At 27.4% G+C, this 23,709-nt stretch overlaps 6 protein-coding genes across 6 annotated transcripts; 2 read left to right on the top strand and 4 right to left on the bottom strand.

Moving 5' to 3' along the window:
* Positions 1 to 2,565: 2,565 nt before the first annotated feature.
* Positions 2,566 to 5,334, top strand: PmUG01_12032900 (glutamine--tRNA ligase, putative; the record flags this gene model as incomplete). Its single annotated transcript, XM_029006531.1, has 1 exon — positions 2,566 to 5,334. One exon carries the CDS (start codon positions 2,566 to 2,568, stop codon positions 5,332 to 5,334), a length of 2,769 nt encoding a protein of 922 aa, XP_028863011.1.
* A 1,845-nt stretch (positions 5,335 to 7,179) lies between these two features.
* On the top strand, positions 7,180 to 8,555 carry PmUG01_12033000 (protein tyrosine phosphatase-like protein, putative; the record flags this gene model as incomplete). The annotated part of the gene is made up of 4 exons (XM_029006532.1): positions 7,180 to 7,375; positions 7,525 to 7,737; positions 7,955 to 8,165; positions 8,510 to 8,555. 4 exons carry the CDS (start codon positions 7,180 to 7,182, stop codon positions 8,553 to 8,555), a joined length of 666 nt encoding a protein of 221 aa, XP_028863012.1.
* A 971-nt stretch (positions 8,556 to 9,526) lies between these two features.
* PmUG01_12033100 (conserved Plasmodium protein, unknown function) lies at positions 9,527 to 11,638 on the bottom strand (the record flags this gene model as incomplete). The annotated part of the gene is made up of 1 exon (XM_029006534.1): positions 9,527 to 11,638. The coding sequence occupies one exon, from the start codon at positions 11,636 to 11,638 to the stop codon at positions 9,527 to 9,529; it is 2,112 nt and encodes a 703-aa protein (XP_028863013.1).
* A 3,465-nt stretch (positions 11,639 to 15,103) lies between these two features.
* On the bottom strand, positions 15,104 to 16,537 carry PmUG01_12033200 (CPW-WPC family protein, putative; the record flags this gene model as incomplete). The annotated part of the gene is made up of 1 exon (XM_029006535.1): positions 15,104 to 16,537. The coding sequence occupies one exon, from the start codon at positions 16,535 to 16,537 to the stop codon at positions 15,104 to 15,106; it is 1,434 nt and encodes a 477-aa protein (XP_028863014.1).
* A 1,819-nt stretch (positions 16,538 to 18,356) lies between these two features.
* Positions 18,357 to 19,318, bottom strand: SP21 (signal peptidase 21 kDa subunit, putative; the record flags this gene model as incomplete). Its single annotated transcript, XM_029006536.1, has 2 exons — positions 18,357 to 18,760; positions 19,168 to 19,318. 2 exons carry the CDS (start codon positions 19,316 to 19,318, stop codon positions 18,357 to 18,359), a joined length of 555 nt encoding a protein of 184 aa, XP_028863015.1.
* A 2,425-nt stretch (positions 19,319 to 21,743) lies between these two features.
* PmUG01_12033400 (conserved Plasmodium protein, unknown function) lies at positions 21,744 to 23,268 on the bottom strand (the record flags this gene model as incomplete). Its single annotated transcript, XM_029006537.1, has 2 exons — positions 21,744 to 22,883; positions 23,227 to 23,268. The coding sequence occupies 2 exons, from the start codon at positions 23,266 to 23,268 to the stop codon at positions 21,744 to 21,746; spliced, it is 1,182 nt and encodes a 393-aa protein (XP_028863016.1).
* Positions 23,269 to 23,709: the final 441 nt, after the last annotated feature.

The raw sequence follows: 23,709 nt of genomic DNA on the forward strand, positions 1-23,709 counted from the left end.
TTTGAGTTAATTTCAAATGTATAAAAATGTTATTATTTGTATGTACGAAATGTATTACGTTTGTATATTTACATATATATATATATGTATACGTGAAACATATTAATACTAACGGAATGAAAAAAAAAAAAATAATTAACGCTAAAGGTTCATGGGTAATATATATATATATACATATATATATATATATATATATATTTTTTTTTTTTAAGAACTAAATTTATTGTTGTATTTTTATTTTTCCATGAGATACATGTGCAATAATAAATTTACGATTTTAAGAAGGCTTGACATTAATGAACATTTCAATTTTGTATACATAAAATGTCGTGTTATGCAAAATAAAATTTTTTATTTTTTTTTTACTTCGATATTGCGGTTATATGTATATAGATAAACATGCATAATATATATATCTATATTACATCTGCATGAGCATAAAATCGACACTAGATCTGATAATACGGCTGAAAATAAAATTAAAATCAAATTGAAATTGATTCTTAAAAATAATGTGCAGTTTTGCTTTTTTGTTATTCGTATATATGAATATATATATATGTTGATATATATATAAATATATGTATGTATTTATTATAAATGTATTAAGCATGTATTTATTATAAATGTATTATGTATGTATTTATTATAAATGTATTATGTATGTATTTATTATAAATGTATGTATTTATTATATAAATATATATGTATATATAAGTATATTAAAAAAGTAAAAAAAATAAAATAAAACACTAAATTTTTGTATTTACTCAACACAAATATATTGTATATATATATATATATATATATATATATATATATATAATATTTATGCTTGACAAATTGGGCATATTACAATGGTACTTAAAATGCGCTACACGAACAGTGACAAAAGGGACAAACTCTCCCCTTGAAAAGTTACCTGTACTTTTTGTGTTTACTTTCTCTTTCCTTGCACGTTCATATATTTCTTCTCGCTTTAACTCATTTCATCTTGCACCATCTCATTTCACCGTGTGTTGTATAACCTTTTTCAGTTATATTCAAACAACAGTTACTTACAAAAAAGCATAAAAATGTTTACCTTAATATTACATGTTAAAAGGTAAAAAAGGGTTCATTTACACGACCATGGGTCTCACATATAAATATATACATATATATATATATATATATATATATATATATATATATAAATACTTATAAAAAATATGAATCCAAAGATATATAGCAATTTTTTTGTTATAATATAATTCCCTATAATAATGGAAGAAATCAAATTTGACCTCTTTTAGGAAAAAAAAAAAAAAAAAAAATCCATTACATTTAATTTTAAACAATTTTTGAAGCAGCATATGAAGCGTGCTTTTACCGATATGTGAATATATTCGTAAGTATTTATGTATATATATATATTAACCCGTGTATGTATACGTTAATCTGTGTATGTATACGTTAATCCGTGTATGTATATGTTTACCCATGTAAGTATATGTTTACCCATGTAAGTATATGTTTACCCATGTAAGTATATGTTTACCCATGTATTTTTATATTTACGAACGTTTGTATGTGCTATTCTGATAAAGCAAGCACTTGAAAACATTTTAAGAAATTATTCCTGAAAATTAGAAAGGGGGAATTTTTTTTTTTTTTTTTTTTTTTTTACAAACATATCATAATGTAAGAATAACCACGCTTACATTGGTACATACGAATGTAGTATGTCTTTAAATTTATCTGTTCTATTCTTTGTTTAAATACAGTAAATTTTTTAAAAAAAGATTATTTACGAAATATCATACAGGTTAATATTTACATATACAGATAAAAAACGTGTCAGCAAAAGTTTTTATTTGCTTGTTTATAAATTTCCCTTCCTCAAAATTTCGTTTTAATATCCAAATTTTCCCCCAAAAAAAAAGAAAAAAAAAAAAAAGAATTATTTTGTGTAAATCGTTTTTCGATATTCACTTTAGTAAAGTTAAAAAAGGAGAAAAATATATTACACGAGTGTGGGGACAAACATATATATACGTGCATACTTACATATATGTATATATATGGTAGGGTATATGGGCATAATATATCCGTATGATTTATACTTAAGTATTACCTTTTATGGGCTTCTATTTATCTGTGTACAATTTATATGTTCATGTACATGTATACATGTGTATGCTAATATTAATATTTTTCCGCGCTTATGAAATGAGAAAAAAATTTTGTGTTATTGAACAGTTACTCAACTGTAATTAAGATTATCTAGTGAAAGTGTATTTGTTCCACAGAGTTGTGTAAATCATTTTTGACGATAAAAATAGAAAGCGAGCTAAGTAGATAGAAATACACAAGGGGTAGAAAAAATTTGCCATTTGCTTTTAGCGCGCATAAGCGGAAACGCCCTCCTGTAGCAATGCCCATACACACACGTATATGTATACGTATGCATATAGCAATATACAAAAAGATATACACACCTATACACTCTTGAACACTCCCATTGCGCATATTTATTGGCGTACTTTGCTCACTTCCCTCATTTCCCATGCATGTTGGAATAAAATGGAAAGCATCGAGAAGATATACATTAAGAACAAATTGGAATTGAGTGAAACATTTTTCTATTTCTACAATTGGCTAAAAGTTAATTATAACACATCGTTAATAATAAGTGAGAACAGCAGTTTAAGGAGTACTATAGTGTTGGAGCTAGAGAGTGGTAAGCGACTGCTGTTAAATGAGTTAAATTGCTGTGAAGCAATATTTCGATTATGCTGCTCCCTGGATGAGGAGATTGAGGATGATAAAGCTAATGGGTGTGAAAACGCAAATGAAAGTGAATATGCGAATGGAAGTGGAAACATTAATAAGCAAGATAAGAATAGGCAAAAAGGAAAAATGAACATTTGTAGTTACTCTTTGCAGTTGGAAGAGTTAAAATATTTTTTAAAAGATTACCTATTAGATAATAAAAAAAAAAAGAAAGTGAATGAAGACTTTTATAATAAGATAGAAAACACAATGATTGAAAAAAATTATATTTTTTGCATGGGTGGAAAACAGAGATATGTCGATTTTTTACTTTTTTGTATTTTTAAAAAGAATAAAATAGAGAAAGTGGAAAAAAAATATGTACATGTTAATAAATGGTTTTGTAATAACAATTTTTCTGTGAAGGAAGAGGATATGAATTCATTTACAAACACCAATTTTATTCAACAAATAATTGAAGAAGATTTAAAAAAAAAGAAGCATACGTATATAATAACAAGATTTCCTCCTGAACCAAATGGCTACCTACATTTAGGTCATGCAAAAAGTATATGCTTAAATTTTGGTTTATCCGAAAAGTATGGAGGAAGAACACATCTACGATTTGATGATACTAATCCAATAACAGAAGAAATAAGATATATAGAATCTATAAAGGAAGATGTGAAATGGATTGGTTATGATTGGAAGGAACATTTATATTTTGCTTCTGACTATTTTGATCAGTTATATGAATGGGCTGTTCAGTTAATAAAACAAGGGGATGCATATGTAGATGATCAATCCATTGAAGAAATAAGAAAAAATAGAGGAAATTTAAAAGTGTCTGGAATTGATTCCCCATATAGAAATAGATCGGTTGAAGAAAATATAAACCTTTTCGAAAAAATGAAAAAAGGTATCTATAAAGAAGGGGAAAAAGTATTAAGAGCAAAAATTGATATGTCCTCAGGTAATATTAACTTAAGAGATCCAATACTTTATAGAATTATGCATAAAGTACATCCAAAAACTAAGGATAAATGGGTTATATATCCTATGTATGATTTTGCTCATGGGCAGTCTGATTCGTTAGAAAAAATTACCCATTCTATATGTACCTTAGAATTTGAAACACATAGACCTTTGTATGAATGGTTTCAACAAAAACTAAATATTTTTAAAACAAGACAAATCGAATTTGCTCGATTAAATGTAACCTATATGGTAATGAGTAAAAGAAAATTATTAACTTTAGTAAATGAAAAATGGGTTAATGGATGGGATGATCCTCGTATGCCAACTATATCAGGTATGAGGAGAAGAGGTTATAGTCCAGAAGCTATTAAAGATTTCTGTAGTAAGGTAGGAGTAGCGAAAAGAGAAAATATGATACCTTTTGAATTATTAGAATTTTGTGTAAGAGAGGATATGAATAAAAAAGCTATACGTTTATTTGCTATTTTAAAACCTTTAAAAGTTTTCATTACAAATTTTGATGAACATCTTGACAAAACAAGTGACTTGTACGAATTGACTGCATTGAATCATCCCAAAAATGAAAGTATGGGTAGAAGAAAATTAAAATTTGAAAAAGAAATTTTTATTGATCAAGATGATTTTCAAGAAATTCCTTCAGAAGGCTTTTACAGATTAGCCCCTAACAGGACCGTTAGATTGAGGTATGCCTTTTGCATTACTTGTAACCAGGTAATTAAAGATCCGCATACTAACCAAGTTGTGGAACTGCACTGCACGTATGATCCACACAGTAAGAGCAGTAACAACAATATCAGTAACGTAAGTGGTGGTAACAATGGCTGTCACATGAACAGTTCAGAAAATTCGAAAAAAGTGAAATCCACCATCCACTGGATATCAAAAAGCAATTCACACCCATCGGAATTTAGGATGTACGACAAATTATTTACAAAACCTAATCCCGAGTCAACCGATGAAAATTATGATATTGAAAAGTGTATGAATAACTTTAGTGTTGATTTGAATGGTCCACTTGAGTCTGGCACGCAGTTAGGGACTCACAAAATGAATGATAAGAAATGTAGAGTTAATTGCGTTAATAGCAATAACTGCGTTAATAGCAATAACGGCGTTAATAGCAATAATAACATTAACATCATCAATTACAGTAGTGGTTTTCCCCCCTATGAAGATTACGAGTTTGATAATGTGGATACCAGTAATTTCACTAACTCGAATGAGAAAGAAGAAATTAACTACACTACTGATATTGGATGGAGGAAATATATCAATAAACATTCTGTAATTGTACATAAGGGACTGGTTGAAAAATATTCCAATAATTGTCAAATTGAACAACCTATACAATTTGAAAGGATTGGATTTTTTACAAAAGACATTGATTCGACGAAGGAGTGCCCAGTTTTTAACTTAACAGTTGCCTTAGTTGATAACACTGATTTAAAAAAAAAAAAAGAAGACATTTTAAGAAAGGAAATGGATAAACTTAAGAGGGAACAGATTGCTAAAGAGCGGAAGATGAAAAGGGAGGAAAAAAAAATTAGGGAACAGAAAAAAAAATTAGAGCAGAAGGAGTAACAAATGGCACGTAGTTTGTACAGCATGAAGCATTTAGCGGTTCATTGGGGCATATACATACATATGTGCCTACTTGCATATGCACGTGCGCATGTTTGTAGTGTTACTTTATTTGTGAGAATGAGCTGATAAATGTATTTAAAATAAGTCTTTTTTTTTTTTTTTTGCATTAGTATACCACATACATTATATTTTCAACAATATTGCAATTATTTTGGAACTGTTATTCAGTTGTTATACGTTCGTGTGTATTCAAACATTATTCTCTTTTCCAATTTTTGGAGCAGAACTTCAGCGTTTTGCACATAGTGGAACATTTAAAAAAAAAATTTTTTTTTTTTGTGAAAAGAGTTTGAAAATAAGCTCAATTCGTGTAATTTAACTGAACAGTAGAGGGGAGAGAGGTGGAAAAATGTGCGCAGAACATGTACATGCACACAAGCATATACTCTTACGCATATTCACATGTACATATATGTGTGTACAAGTATATACAAAATATTATGCATTGTAGGCATTTTGTAAAAATAAAGCGCGAGAAAAAAAAAACTCGCAAAAGTTTAAGAAATATCATTAAATATTATACTTTTTCAATTTTATTTATGTGCATTATGGTAATAAAGGAATTTTTTCTTCAGTTATAAGTGCCTTTTCGCTTACGCACATGTCCATATGACCACATAACCACATGGTCATATGGTCATAATATCACAAGCTCTTGCGGACATGTGTACATATGATCTCATATATTGAGAACACATACATAAAATAAGCACATATATAATCTTCATATAATTATATATAATGCCTATTATTCCAAGGTTTATATTATTATTTAACCTTATATTCTGACATATAAAAATAAAGAGGAATAAAATTCTCCTTATACTTGATGATTTTTAAAAGCCTCTTATATGAAGTGTTCATTTATGTAATATAAAAAAGTTCAAGTGAGGAGCATTTAATTTTAATATGCTAAATAGCTTTTTTTCTTTCTTTTATTTCTTTCCTTCTTTGTTGCATTCTTTGTGATAAGCAGAAAAAATAGATATTAAACGTAAAATATATTTATGCATATTTTTTTTCCGTTTAGAATTTTTTATATTTTATTATTTTTTTTCCTCTTCTTTTGTTATTACAATTGAGAAAAATAATACAATAAGAGAATTCTATTATTGTTAATATTTTTCTTTTTCTATTCATATTATAAGTGTTCTCACTTTTATTCGAAGTTTTGTATTCTCTTTATTTTATTTTGACTCTTTTATTCTCTTCATTTTATTCTGATTCTTTTATTCTCTTTATTTTATTGTGACGTTTTTATTCTCTTCTTTTTATTTTGACAATTTTATACTTTTCTTTTTATTTTGACTATTTTATTCTTTTCTTTTTATTTTGACGTTTTTATTCTCTTCATTTTATTCTGATTCTTTTATTCTCTTTATTTTATTTTGACTTTTTTATTCTTTTCTTTTTATTTTGACTATTTTATTCTTTTCTTTTTATTTTGACGTTTTTATTCTCTTCATTTTATTTTGACCTTTTTATTAGCTTCTTTTTATTCTTGTATTTCTATATTTTTATTTCCTTTTTTTTTTTTTTTTAATGTAAGTACGTATATTCGTACATGTGAACATTATTAATTTTAAGTTAAATTTAAACTTCAATTTAAATTTTTATTTTTGTTTCCTTTTAAATGAAATATTCACGTGCGTTTCCATTTTATTGAAATTTTTCTTTTCTATTCCTTTTCATTTTTTTCATATCTGAACCGCATTAGATATACCCATATGTATATGTATGTTTCATTATGGGTATATGTAATATACAAGCTTTTTTCAAAAAATGAGTCTAAAGAACAAGTTTTTGTTAATTTATAATGTTGTTTGTTGTGCACTATGGATAATCATTTTCTTTGTTACGTTACAGTATGTTTTTAATAAAGAAAAATATAGTATAAAGACATTTTGGCCCACATATAAAAATTTAATAACAATAACACAGTCACTAGCAATTTTTGAAATTTTATTTACAATAACTGGTATAGTTGAACTTATTATGCAGCTTATAACATATATATCCTTAAATTTATCACTGTTGCTTTTCGTGTGTCCATATACACATAGATGTTTGTGCATATATTTACGTACTTACATGTGCATATTTATATGCGAATTTTTCCCTTTTCAGGCCTCATAAAATCAGTTGTAAGCTTAGTAACTACTCAAGTATGTAGTCGTCTGTTTGTCGTTTATTTAATTTTTAATTATTTGCCAGGCAATAATAAATGGAAATTCCCATGCTTAATTGCATGGGCCATTATAGACGCAATTCGTTATTTATTTTATTCCCTTAACTTACTAAACGTGCATCCTCATATTTTAATATCACTGCGAAATAAACGTATGTTTAAAATAAGGAAAAGATACATGTGGATAAAGGGGGAAAGCATCGCTAAAATAAATTGCAGTGATGTACCCATAAAGCATACATATACATACATTTACACACATATACATACATAAAAAAGGAAATGTGCAGCTCGTGTATTCCTATATTTTGTTATGCTTAGTTTTGCTTTGTAATAACTTATTTGTCTATATTTTTTTTTATTTATCAGTACCCCTAATATTGTACCCCATAGGAATAACTTCAGAAATTGTCTGCACCATATCGAGTCTAAAAAACATTCATTCAACTCCTTATTTAAGATCTTTCCCATATTCTATGCCGAATAATTTAAATTTTCAAATTGATATATATTATTTTTGTATTTTTGTTTTAATCCTTTACATTCCTGGAAGTGTTCTGCTTTACATAGCAGCTATGAAGTAATTTTTTTTTTTTTTAGCTAGCCATTTTTTGTTGTAGTTATGTTAAATTTTTTTTTTTTTTTAATTAGCCATTTTTTATAATTTTAATTATTACCATGTTTTTTATTTTTTTCATATGCACTTTCACGTATATATTACTGTATTCACAAACGTGCATACCTATATATTAATGTATGTGTATACATCTAGATGGTCTCAATGAAAAATATGTTATTCACACCAGTTTCAGTGTTGCTTATCATTGTTTATGTACGTACAAGTACATATGCTCATACATGCTTATATACAAACATTAACATATACATTTATGCATATATACATGTGTACACTTCTTTTTTCAGGAAAAGCAAAAAACATATAAAAAGTACGGAAAAAAAGTTGGACTGAAGGAATGAAAAAGAACGTCATAAAAATATAGGCAATTGCATATGTATACACACACGCACATGCACATGCACATGCACATATATATATATATATATATATATAATTGAATTATTTTAAAAAAAAAAAAAAAAAAAATATTATTAACAATAGCCAATGTTCAAAGACAGTTAATTATTAGAAATATTTATTGTTGAAGTGGCCATATATTGAAAAGATTCAACAACTAAAAACCTATCCCAAAGGTAAACTTTTTATTTAACGTATAATTATTAATTAGAAAATGAGCTATATAACAGTGTGGAAATGAAGAAATAAAAAAAAAGAAAAAAAAAAGTAAACCATGATCATAAAGAATTACCTTTCGGCATAACACGAAACAGTTATGTGGGGAACGTGTTTAAATTATTCCCTATTTTAATATCCTTTTGTTTTTATTGTAGTGTAATATACTTCATTCCATTTCGCTTCATTTTATTGCATTATACTTCATTCCATTTCGCTTCATTTTATTGCATTATACTTCATTCCATTTCGCTCATTTTCATTGCATTATACATCCTTTTATTTTACCTCATTCTATTTTTTAATTTTTTTTTTTTTCATTTTTGGGAAATGTTTAAAAATGAAACGACAAGTAAATTAATTAAAATTCTTTTCTTATCAGAATAACTGAACAAACAATAAATACCGCTCGATTTATTGGAGCTTCTAAAATAATTCGTACATATTTTGCTTGTTAAGGGAAATTATACGATGTGCATATGTCGATGTGTAGATATATAGCACACAAATGTACAGCGTAAAATTGAAGGTATATTTTGTGGTTTCGAATATTCGTGTAAGGATAAATATACCCATTTATACATGAACAAATATGTGTATTAACATACATGGGTATTTGCCTTTTTTTTTTTTTTTTTTTTTTATTATTTATTTCTTTGGGGTCATTGGGTCGAAACTGCACCACATTTTTATGGTACTCCTTCGTCAACAATTTTTTTTTCCCCCTTTAGAACATTTTGAACATCTCTATTTTCTAACCAGAGAAATAAATCATTGTTTTCGCTATCTTCACTTGAATATTCTTTTCCCCCACCGTTTATGTTATCCGTCAAGTCATCCTTCAAATATTCCATCAAATCGTCCTTTACTCCATTTACTCTTATTTTTCCTTTATGTATATCGTCCAAGGTAGAGTAGAACCATTCAAATTTACTGGCGTTATTTACACTGTCCTTTTTTATTCTATTATCTTTAGCAATTTTTTTACTAAATCTCTTTTTATTTTGATATGTATTATTAATATTGTGACAGTTAGCTGTTTCTGTATGATTTTTTATACTAATATTAGTTTCTGCATTACCTTTACATGTGTTCTTCCCCTCTGAATGTTTCTCTACAACGTTTTCATAGTTTTTTATGTTCGTATTTATGTAGCTACAGTTGTTCATTGCTATTTCACTGTCCCTTTCATTACTACTTATTGTATCACAATGTTCACTAGTAGTCTTAATTTTGGCGTGGTAAGCGCTGCTTTCTTTTAACTTATTTAGAGGAGCATTACATGCACTTACTTCTTTATTTTGTGTGCTTATGACTTTGTCTATTTCGTTTTTTTCTTCCTTCATTTGTTCGATGATATGCCCTTGTTGTAATGATTCGAAATCCTTAGGAATTATGCAGCTTTCATTTTTTGCGTCTTTTTCGTTCATTTGGTCTTTTTCAACCATTTCAACCATTTCGCCCTCTTTTCCCTTTTTCCCCATTTTGTTTTGTTCTAATTGAAAAAAATGTGCACACGCATGTGAACACTTTGGCATCCCTTCTTCTGATGGCATTTTCCCATCGTATATTTTTAGTATGTCAAGTATCCTTGTAATCATATATCTCCTCCTTTCAGAATCTTCTAATTGTTCTACTGAATTAGAAATGTGCCCTTCGTCTTCATCATTACAAAGACTCTTTTTCATTTCACTGATTAAGCTGTGTAACAATTCTTTCTCTTCTGTTTTCATGTTTTCAATTTTTGCACTTAGTTGGTTTATTTGTCCGGTCCCGGTAAGTTCGTTGTGTCGGCTTACCTCACGCATATCACTAACGCGGCTAATACTGCTAATACCTTTTTGTTTCTCTTTCCCCTCATCAGTAGTAATAAGGGCTCCATCTTCCACGTATTTGTCATGTGTTGTTTGCACACCAAGCTCACACTCACAATTATTATATCCATTATTTATCATTAATTCATTTTCATATTTGATATATTCACAAATAAACTCTTTTTTGTAGTTGTCTATTTTTTCTAAAGTAGTGTCTTTGCTTTTAAAAAAATTGGCACAGTTCTTTTCTCTAATGGTGTTATTGAACTTTTGATTATTTTTATAAAATAAATTATTATTTCGTTTTTGTAATTTTTCATCTTGGATTTTTTGGAAATATTCCTTTAGTTGTTTAACCGTACCTTGTCTTTCTTTCTTGAATTTTATGTAGCAGTATTTATCACTACTTTTTTCATTTTCCGCAGTGGGTATTGTACTGCTTTTACTGCTGCTAATAGTGTTTTCATTACTTACTATCGTACTGATAGTAGCTTTATTAGAAATAGAAATATCTTTATATTTTCCACCTGGGTCACTCTCGTTTTTACTGGTGCACTCACTCATTGATTGCAGAGTTTCATTCTTTACCTTGGTTTTGTATTCTTCACAATAATTTTTACATTTATAAAATTTGTCAAACGATCTGTAGACAAATTTGTTGTGTTCATTGGTATTTTCGCTGTTGTGTACACTACCATTTTCTCTGTTGTGTACACTACCATTTTCTCTGTTGTGTACACTACCATTTTCTCTGTTGTGTACACTAGTATTTTCTCTGTTGTGTTCGCTTTTCTTGTAATGGTTATGGGTCAGGTCATTATCACTATCGCGATGAATTTTTAAACTACTTCTTCTATCATTAATTTCTTGTTCCTTTAATGTAATACTTTTCCTCAATTCTGCAAAATTGCTGAAGGTGGTTATACCACTTTCTGTTGCCTTTTCTCTGCTTTGTTTGCTACTGTGCTCTGATTTTACCAGAGTCATTTTATTTTTTTTAACTCCTCAATTTTTATTGTCGTTTTATTTAATTAATTTTCTTTGTGTAGCTATCATATATTCCTATGTTTCTTTTCCCTGCAACTATGTTCTACAGTTCTTTGCCTATTTGACGCATAAATGTGCAATGGTGCAATGGTGCAAATACACAAACATGCAAATACACAAACGTGCAAATGAGTACTTACATATATTCATATACATACACATATGTACCTGTGCATACGTATGTGTAGGTACTTAATATATTTTCCTCTCTTGTTAGTGCGTTCCCTATTTTCTGATTTTCCTTGGTCGCTATAAAAATATACAATCAAAAAAAAGACCTTGCCAAACTGGTGAAAATAGTTAAAAAAATAAAAAGCTGTTTATCAAAAATTTTAAATAAATTTTGCTAATATTTTTGAGAATATTTTACGAATGTCAGTAACGTTCTACATGCATTTGTTCTTCTCTTGGTGAGCTCTCCCTTTTTTTATTCTTTTCATTTCGTTGTTTTACTTTGCTTTACTTTGCTTTTACTTCGCTTTACTTTGCTTTTACTTTGCTTTACTTTGCTTTTACTTATTTTTATTTTTATTTTGAATACAGCCAAAGTTGTAACTTCAAAAAATTTCAAGTAATGGTCATAAAACTAAATGGCGGAGGTGTATTTTTTATTTCTTTTATTTTTTACTTTTTTTGTTTTGCTCATAAAAAATTGAATGTTTTAACTTAAGCACATGCATACAAATATTTGAAAAAAAAAAAAAAAAAAAAAAGTAATAATTTTTTTTTTTTTCTTAAATTAAACCAATTCATTTAAGCTACTATCAATTTGATTCAGCTTAATTTGATTCATTTTATTTCAGTTTTATTCAATTTGGTTTAATTTTTTTTTTTTTTAATTTTTATCGCTTTTTTCATTTTAACGGCTTAACGAATAAGCAGAGTCATGGAACCACTGTCTAACAAATTTTAGAAAATTAAAATGTGCAAAGAAGCTACCATTTTTTTTTTTTATTTTTTCTTTTTCCTGTATATGTGTTTTAAAAAATGAAATTTGTTTGAAATTGTCAAAGGTTTATAAATGTGCATACACGTTGGTGCTTATACTCACATGGGCTTGTACGCATACATATACTTATACATATATTTGTACATATATATATGTATATTTCTATACATGCACATATATAATATATGAATACATACATACATATATGCATACAATATATATGTTTGGATAATTAAACCAAATTTAATTAATAAAGAGTTTAATTTCTGAAGAATTTATAAAATAGGGTTAACTTTCACTTCTTTTGCTTGCCATGTAGCTATAACTGTTTAAAAAAAAATAAATAAAATGAAACAAAATAAAATGAAACAAAATAAAATGAAACAAAATAAAATGAAACAAAATAAAATGAAACAAAATAAAATGAAACAAAATAAAATAAAATAAAACAAAATGAAACAAAATAAAATGAAACAAAATGAAATGAAATAAAATAAAATGAAATAAAATAAATTAGAATGGAACGGAATAAAATAGAGTAAAATAAAACAGAACAGAATAGAATAAAATTACAAGCAAACTTCAACTTAACCGCTTAAATTTAAAAAATCGAATGCACCAAAAAAAAAAAAAAAAAAAATTAATTTTACTCTTTTTCTTGTAACCCTTTTTACTAACAATAAAAAAAATTGTGCAGTGGGCTTCGCAGTTGTTCCTAGCGGAACGTACGCCCATATATACTTACATATATACACATATATACACATATATACACATATATATACACACATATATACACATATATATGTCCATACATGTGCCTATATATATACATGCACAGTGAAAACTCGAAAGGCTGGCAATAATATTTTACAATTTTTAATTGCCTTAGGTAGATGCGAATTGACAGAAAATTTTGAGTCAGAATGTTTTTATAACAAAAAGAGACTCCAAAAAAAGATGGAAAATTGAGAATAGAGAATTGAAAAATGAGAATGGCAAAAATGAAATGGCAAATTGAAATGGCAAATAGAAATGGCAAAAAGAAATGGCAAAAAGAAATGGCAAAAAGAAAATGCGAAAGGAGGAAAAAAAAATAAAATAACATAAAATAACATATAACAAGCAAAATATTATGATCATTTGAATAAGTAAAATAATTAACGATTTTACAATTCATAGTTTCTTAAAAAAATATAAAAGAGTTTATACCAACTCTTTACAGAAGGTCATCTGTACGTGCATTGGTTTTACATATCGTACCCTATACCTCCTTTTCCACATTTGTTCCATATTTTTTCCATATTTTTTACACATTTTCCATTCACGTTTACCCTTAACTAACTTTTTCAAATAAAAAAAAATTTCTCCACCAACAGTTTTACACAGTTGAAAGGAAATTAAGCATAATTTTTTTACCAACAAATGGGCAAAGAAAAATTAGGTTAAAATGACATCCTAATCTTCACTTGTTAATTTTTTTAATTTCTTTTTTGAAGCAAAAATTTTGCCAAGTTTTTGCCTATTCTTTGCCATAATTTTGCCTATTCTTTGCCATAATTTTGCCTATTCTTTGCCATAATTTTGCCTATTCTTTGCCATAATTTTGCCTATTCTTTGCCATAATTTTGCCTATTCTTTGCCATAATTTTGCCTATTCTTTGCCATAATTTTGCCTATTCTTTACCATAATTTTGCCAATTCTTTGCCAGATTTTTTGAATTTTCTTGCATTGCATTCTTAAGTCAACCGTGTAACATGACCAAAAATTGAATCATGAAAATAGTTGTATATTAAAGCATTTTACGAACGTGTAAAGTGATAAGTAGTGATCATTTTTCTTTCTTTCTTTCTTATTTTTTTTCATTTTCTTAGGAAAAATTAAAATTAAGAAGCCTTTTTTGATATAAAATTTATGCATCAAAATTTTGCCATGTGATGAACAATTTTTAGTTTGGCCTACTTTAACAGGGCAATGGGAAAGCAACGCAGTACTTAGTAACTTCGTTAAAATGTGTATGTGCGTATATATATATATATATATATATATATATATATATATATATATATATATACGTACATACATATATGTGTGTATCTGTACTCACATACATAAGGACATATACATGCGTGTGAGAAACCATCTTAACGAGAAAATAGTCTTTTTAGGAACATTAAAAAATAATCGAAAATTTTCACCGCCCTTTTTAAAACAGCACGAATCTTGGGGGAAACCCACAGATCGCGGTGCATCATTCGTTTGTTTTTCAGTTCATTCTTTTATTTTTTATTTATTAATATATTATATGAAGGTAATTACGTGTTATTCTCTGTACTTTTCCGTTCTTCTCCTACCTTATGCCTTTTTTTCAACTGTTTGTCATTGGATCCCCACACACACACACGCACACGCACACGCGTACACACCTCTTCCGTCTTTTCCTTTTAGGTTTGCATCACTTCATGATATCATTAACTGTGGAATCATTCTCGTCTTCTTCAACTACATGATAAACATCCTTCTTGTATATATCTCCCTGGTCGGTAATGGGTCCTTCATTTAGATTACCATCCCCTTTTTTTGCTTTACTTATCCTGTTTAATTGCGCATCGGGGTAAGAGTTTGTGTGTTCATAAATGCAAGGCCAAGGGGCATCACAATTAGAAGCTATTTCTCTTTTTGTAGACTCATCCGAATTAATTGCTAGATAAATATTATTACAACTTCCCTTATAAATAAGCGAAGGGTCAGCTTTACAAATATATTTTTTTTCCTCATCATTTTGTAAATTTATTTTTTCTTTTATCCAATTATAAGGACATTCAAAGTTCCAATTCATTTCACAAAAATTTTCTTTTTTTTTTTTTTCCTTACATGGCCATTCAACAGAACATTCTTTTTCAAATTCTTTTTTCTTTTTTACTGTTAAATTTTCAATGGATAATTTTTTTCTATTACAATTTGTAAACAATTTTGGAGCTAAGCAATATCCATATTCTTTTATCCAATGTAATGGACATTCTTGTTGTTCATAATTTTTTTCACAAATTTTTTTTTTGCACACAAATCTTGTTTTACATTTTTCTTCAAATTTTATTTTCATCGATTTGGTAAAATAAGTAAACTTTTTATTCCCTTTACATGGACCTTTATATTTTTCATTTGGTACACATTCATATAAATTTATTTCTGTCCATCCTTTTGGACAATTGGACAGATATTCATCAGGAGCACATTCTTTATAGCAAGGCCAATATGCTTCACATGCTGCACTCCAATTTTCTTTTTCTGAGTTCGTTAAATGCGTAAAATTTATACTATTATTACTATTGCACATACCTCTATAGACAGTTATATCCGCTTTACAGCTATTATCGTTCTGTACAATAAAACCAACAGGACATATTTCATTATAATCTCTTTTTCCACTATCACATGAATATGTTGTTAATAAATTTTTACATCCCCATTCTACGTTACAACTTGATTCATAATTCATTTTATCATTTTCCGTAAAATTATCAAACGATTGATTTATTTCACAGAAACCATCATATTCTGCATTAGCTGTACATACACTTTCTCCATTGTTCAGAATTTTTTTTTCCCAATATTCTGGGCAAGGTAATGTGTAATCCTTTACACATTTCCCAATTTTTTCAAGCATTTTATTTTCGTCCTCATGAGCATTTTTCACTATTTTTATTTCACTTTCATTAATTTCACTCTCACTGATTCTTGGCGCATGTTTTACAACATTTTTTAAAATCGCACTTGAGCTTAGTGCACTTTCTGTTTTGCCATTTTTTTCCTGCACAGTGCAGGTGCAAAAGGGGTTGCCTGCTGCCACAGCTAGCACTGCAACAATCACTAAAACAAGCCAATTCATTTTTGGAAAAGTGGGAAAAGTGGGAAAAGTGAAAAAAGAACGCAAAAAAATTGCGAATGTAGCAAAGAAGTGCCAAAGTGAAAAAATAATTAAATGAAAAAATGGAAAAATAATTAGAGGACAAAATGGAAAAATAATTAGAGGACAAAATGGAAAAATAATTAGAGGACAAAATGGAAAAATAATTAGAGGACAAAATGGAAAAATAATTAGAGGACAAAATGGAAAAATAATTAGAGGACAAAATGGAAAAATAATTAGAGGACAAAATGGTAAATGGAAGAAATTAAGGAGACTCATACATTTTTACCTGCGTGTGGGTAGGCACACAGTTATAACAATAATTGTCTTTTAAGAGTAACTATTATAATCCCAACAGATTTACAATTACAAACATGTAAAAATTATTTTAAAAAAATTGGAAAAAGGTAATTTGCGTTTGCTTAATATGCTCACTTATTATCATGGAGATGCCATGATTACAGCTAGGAAACCGTGGAACATTTAGAAATGAACAATTTCTTCTTATTAATGTAACAATAAAAAACAGAAAAAAAAAGTTGTCAGTAAAGTTACATATATGTATGTTTATATATATAGGTTCATGCGTACGTATTGCTATAAGAACAATTTTACAAAAGACATTTTAAAAATAAAATGGACAAAACTTTCAAAATTCAATATGAAGCATTTCTTTGAATCTTTCCAATTATTTAACTGTAAAAATAAAAAGGATTCAAAGTGAATAGGCTTGTACGTATGTCCATACTGCACAAATGTATGTATGTATATATATATATATATTATATATATATATATATATATATATATATATATATTATATTATATTTTTTTTTTTTTTTATGTTTATACTGTTCAAATCAAAGTACGCGTTTCCGTATCATTTTAAAAATCACTATACATGATTTGTAGATACATTGGAAAAAAAAAAAAAATAATATATATATAACAAAATATCAATTTTTATTTATGCATATTTGAAAAATTTGATATCTCTGAAAATAAGTATTATCATATGAACATATTTTTGACATATATAAAGGTTACTACGAAACATTCGTTTTATTTTATTATATATTATTTTTTAATGTGCACTCGTGGCATACATAACACGTAGAGTTAAGTATATTATGGAAGTCCTTCTCTAATAAGAAAAATAGGTTGTATAAGGCTGCATATGAACTACAACAGCAGATACTTTTTCAAATGTGTTATAACCGCGTGTTATATAGTCAACAACTTAAGTGTCTTCTATGAAGTTTTTAATTTTGATTATCTTTTTACCTTTGTTTTATGTATACGTTCATGAAGACAAAAAAAAAAAAGAAAAAGAATGGGTAAGAAAATCAATTGTTCAAAATATAACCAAAAATTCGATGAAATATTAAAAAGTTTTTTTTTCCCATTTTCCCCATTTTTTCCATTTTTTCAATCTTCTCCATTTTTAAAAAAAACTTTTAACGAAACACACATTTCTTAATTATTTAATTTTAAGTAAAGCCAAAAAAAAGTGTGTTATAAAATAAAAAGACGTACAAAAATATACCATTAAAAAAAAATGTAATAAAACATATATAAAGAACCAAAAAAAATAAAAAAAATTAAAAATAGATAACCACCAAGTTGTAGCAAATGAACGGTGAAAAAAAAAATATACATCTATATATCTATCTATATATATATATATATATATATATATATACATACACATTTATAGCATTTGTCCTGAACGTTCAGGTAAAAAAAAAAAAAAAAAAAAAAAAAAAACATTAAATAGTTCTTCAATCTTAATATATATTTATTCATACCCCAGTAGTATCATAAATAACATAACACTCACAATTCCCCATTTCATAACTGGATATTCATTAACCCATATAGTCAGTATACCTATATATGGTGCATAACCAACTGAAAGACCAAGTACATGCTCGTTTTCCAGCCAGTATTGATTATGTTCATACAAACCTCTATCATCAATATTATTATTATCTCCTTTTGATAATATATGAAATTTATTGTTTTCTGATAAGTGCATATTTAAAATCCTGTGAACAATTGGTATATCTCTTCCATTAATTTGATATACTACAACATCCCCAGCGTGGATGTTTGGTGGATGATATAATGCTAAAGTATCACCCCTATAATATCCTGGCTCCATACTACCACTTAATACCACAACAACTGGAGAATCGCAACCTATATTAAAATAAAAAGCAAAGCCGTTTTTCCATTTTTATATGAACGATTCATACATTTTTGCAAAAAAAATTATGAACAATACATATTTTCCAAAATATTATTGGTACGTCACAATGTTAAAAGAATTGAAAGTAGGTCAAAAAAGGGAAGAAATAAAACAAAATGAGAAAAAAAGTGGGATAAAATGACCAAGAAATTTATAGCGCAGAAATAGAATGCGTTAAAAAATGATACAAAATGGAGTAAAATAAAAAATTGAAACCAACAGTTGGTTATATAAACATGTGCACACGAACACATAAACGCATGAACACATAAACGCATGAACATATAAACGCATGAACACATGAGCACATGAGCCCATGTATAATATGTGCAATGTACAACACAGTGATTTAATTAACCTGTGAGTACGACCAAGAGTTTCCAAATCATCAACGCATTTAGCAACAAACATACTATACTTAAAATGTGAGATATTCCATCTCTTGGATTTCTAAAAGTCTTCTTAATATCTATCAGTAATGAGTTATATTGCTCTTTTAGGAAATCCATAGTATGTGTTATTTTATCAATACATATGCCCAAATGTATGTGTGTATATGTATATATACGTATATAATATGTGGGACGTATCAAATAATGGGATAACAAACTACACAACTTTTTACTCTCTTAACTCTTCTGGCTTACGAACAAACGCTAGATTAAATGAAATAGTTTCAAAATAAAATGCAAACTTAACTAAATAAAAAATATTTTATAAGGAAAAAGTTAGAGGGGAAAAAAATATAAAAACGAAATTAACTGTAAATTGAAAATTCATTTATATTTTTCACGTCATTTCGTTTTTTTTCTTTTGGGAATATATGAAAAAACAAAAAAATGTAATAGCTTATAGCTTTTTTTTTTTTTTTTTTAATTATGAACAGCGAGCCTTTTCTTGAAATATATATTCATTAAAGCCTAGAACTGTTGTTACATTTGTGTGGATATACTTGTAAGCATTCCTATATGCATACACGGGTATAAATATAAATACATATATTTAATATGTTGTGTACATTTGCTTACTGTGAATTCCCTTTTTACTTGTTAATTTTTTTTTTTTTTTTATTTACTATTCACTGTGTATAGTCATTTTTACGTTTATTACTGATAGGGGTTTTACCTTGTTTTATGTTCATTTTAGGAAATGAAACTAAAAACGAGGCAAACGTTACACTCTGCGTAAAACTAAACGAGCATGAAAATTTATTATCGTTATCGTTATCGTTATCGCTATCGTTATTATTATTATTATTATTTTTTTTTTTTTTTTTTTTTTTTTTTTGTTATTTTTTTCCCCAGCCGCTTGAACATTTTTTAGAGATTGTAAAATTAACGAAAAGAGTATACACATGTAAATAGTAAACTAATTAAAATTTTTCTGTTAACACTATAACTGATTGAGTTGTATACCCATTTGTTTTCTTATAATTTTTTTAAAAATGACTATAAAAATATCATGGTAGATCTGTAAGTGGCTAAAAGTTTTTATAAGGGCATAAATGCGAATATGAATTATATGGCTCCCATACGATAAAAGAGCTGTACGAACAAATAAGAAAAATTGACTTTAATTCCTGGTGTGTCTAGGTAAGTGCTAAGAGAAATTTATCTTTCCTAATATGTGTATAATATTGTATATGTATACACTCATAATTTTATATATATATGTATGTGTATGTCTGTGTGTGTGAGGGGCAAGTAGCCATGTTTCCCACGCGCCCCATTAGCAGCAACACGATTTTGGAAAAAACCGTAGCATTTCGCTTAATGTGCGTAAATTGAAAAAAAAAATATAAATACAAATGAATAAGTAAATATATGCATATTCAGGTGATAAATTTTTGTGGAAACGTGAAATCTGTTAAAATTTTGAATAACCCTCTGAAGTATATCTTTTTTTAAGGTCAATATGTTAACATAATTACATCAAGAGCTAGAAAAGCAAATGGTACACCATTTAATAATGTTCGTGCATAGTCAGCATTACAAAAACAAAATTAAAAAAAAATAAAAATAAAACAATGCAATAATACGTTAAAGGGAAAAGCTGTCATAATATGTAAAAACGAAAAAAAAGAGATTTTAACTGTAATTTAGCTGCATTTATATTACTGAAATAATTTTAATTTATTTTTCTGAACTGTTCATGTTACTCAACCTAGGTGGTTCCCCCTATTAATTAAAAGGGAAAATTGAACATCAAAGAAAAGGAAGAAAGAAAAAAAAAAAAAAAAAAGAAATTAAATAATGAATGAACTAATGAATGGACGAAAAAACGAAAGAAAAGAGCGTAACGAAACAAAAAGTCATACTACATAATATAATGTAATGTAATCTGGTAGAGTGTAATATGATATACCAAAATACTGCTGAACGGAAAGGTGTAGAAAAATGCGCATATAATATCCTCTGTTCCTGAGGTGGATGTTCATGTGTACAACATGCACTGTGCTGGTAAAAACATTTTTTCCATTTTCCCCCCCTCTTCGAAATAACCCTTTTTGAAAATGGGAATTATTAAGACTTAATATACCCATTTGATTTATCATTCATTTTGTCATTCTATTTATCATTCTATTTATCATTCATTTTGTCATTCTATTTATCATTCTATTTATCATTCATTTTGTCATTCTATTTATCATTCTATTTATCATTCATTTTGTCATTCTATTTATCATTCTATTTATCATTCATTTTGTCATTCTATTTATCATTCTATTTATCATTCATTCATTCTATTTATCATTCTATTTATCATTCTATTTATCATTCTATTTATCATTCTATTTATCACTCATTTTGTCATTCTATTTATCATTCTATTTATCACTCATTTTGTCATTCATTTTGTCATTCATTTTGTTATTCTTTTTATCATTTTTTTTTCCTCCCTTTTACATAAATTTGGGAACTCCCCCTTCCGCTCTCATGTTTTAAGTTTATCCAACTTTGCATCGTTGAGTGAGTAGTATATATCATCCTTCTTGAGCTTTAAATCTGATGGACTAATATGCTCCTCTTTAGCAATAGATTTAATAAAAAATTTTTTTTCAAGTTTACAATGTATGGGCATAACAGTATCATCTGTGCTTTCAACTAAATAATTAATTTCACTGTCTTCTTCTAAAATAAATGGTTTTTCATTAACAAAAAAAATGGATTTACCATCATCATACTGAACAATAAATGAATTCGTCTCTAAGCAATGTAAATTTCTACAAACATTTTTGATATGTTCATTTGATTCATTACTTGAAACACTCATAATGTCATCATCACTGTTATAGTCTATTTCATATTTTTTATAAAATTCTTCCATATTGGAAAAGTCAGACATACATTCATCAGTAAGGCAGTCGGACATATTGTCTTGTTCAGGATTATTTTTTATTCTATCCGATAACATAGTATTCCATTTTGATAAAATTGAATTTTTTAGATCTTCCTCTTTCTGTAGTTTGTTTGCACACATTTCATCTTCACTAGTTATGCATTTATTTTTGCATTCTCCTTTAAAAGAATATTCCTGTTCCTTTTTTTTGTAAATTTTTTTTGAATTTTTTTTAATTTGTATTTTATTACATAAATCTTCCTCGAAACTCCAGGTTACAATAGAGCTAGTTTTTTTGTTCGAATGTGTTACTTCGATCGAGTGTCGTGTTCCTCTGGAGCTAATCATACTTCCACTACGATCGATTGTATGATCATTTTTGTAATCAATTGCATCATCGATTTGATCTCCATCTTTACCTTTAGTATCATATTTAGTATCCCTGATATTCATTTCCCTTTCTCCGCCTCTTTTTATATCTGTACATACATCTATAAATTTAGGGAATTTCAAGGAGTAGTACTTATCATTTACACTAGTTGTTTTTCTTTTCTTCAAGTGTATGAACATAGCTGACTCCATTTCGTTGTTAACGTTTATGTTACATATTTTTATATCATTTTTTGTATCTACATTTTTGGTACTCCTTAAAAGTTCATAATCTACCTCCTTCTTCGATTCGATTGAAATGGCATCGTCAAAAAAGGAAGTCTTGGCGTTGTTCTCATAGTTGTCCTAAGGGGGTACCAAAAAAAAATAAAAAAAAAAAATATACAGAAAGGTATATCAATAATAGTACAGATTAGCGTACAGATTAACGTACAGATTAACGTACAGATTAGTGTAGGAACAAATGTAGGAACAAAATAATTTTAAATAAAACAGATTACAATTGCACACTGTAATGTACACCCCACTAGCTTAAACACTCAACATCCACAAAACTGCAATTCCGTTTTGCCTTTCTTTTCACAAAACAGAAAAAGCTTCGTAAGAAAAAAAAAAAAAAAAAATAGTTATACATCAGTTAATCTCATGTAACGTGTTTTGTGCGTATATCGTAATTTTGCAAAAATACCATTGCGTTGGGTTCAATATTTTCATCTTTATTTGTTCTCATTTGTGCTTCTTATTTTCTTACATATCTTCTATTCTTCGTCCCCCCAAAAAAAGGAATAATCTTATTCGAAAGATAAACTTGTATTTGTTAATATTCTTTCATCATTCCTAAGTTTTTTTTTCTTGTTTTATATGGCAAAGAAAACAAAAAAAAAAAAAAAAAAAAAAAAAAAAAAAAAAGAAAAGAAAAGAAAAGAAAAGAAAAGAAAAGAAAAGAAAAGAAAAGAAAAGAAAAGAAAAGAAAAGAAAAAAAAAGAAACTCAAAGGTATTACAGTATTGTACATATATATATTATTTTCTTTTTTTTTTTTTTTTTTTTTTTTTTTTTTTTTTTTATTTCATCGTGCTCTTCTCCACAGAGAGGGCTCCCTCAACAGGAAAAAAAAAAAAAAATAAAATAAAAAAAATAAAGATAAATAAATGTAGTGTTTTGACATAATG

Source organism: Plasmodium malariae (assembly GCF_900090045.1).
Source record: "Plasmodium malariae genome assembly, chromosome: 12".
Taxonomy (NCBI): domain Eukaryota; phylum Apicomplexa; class Aconoidasida; order Haemosporida; family Plasmodiidae; genus Plasmodium; species Plasmodium malariae.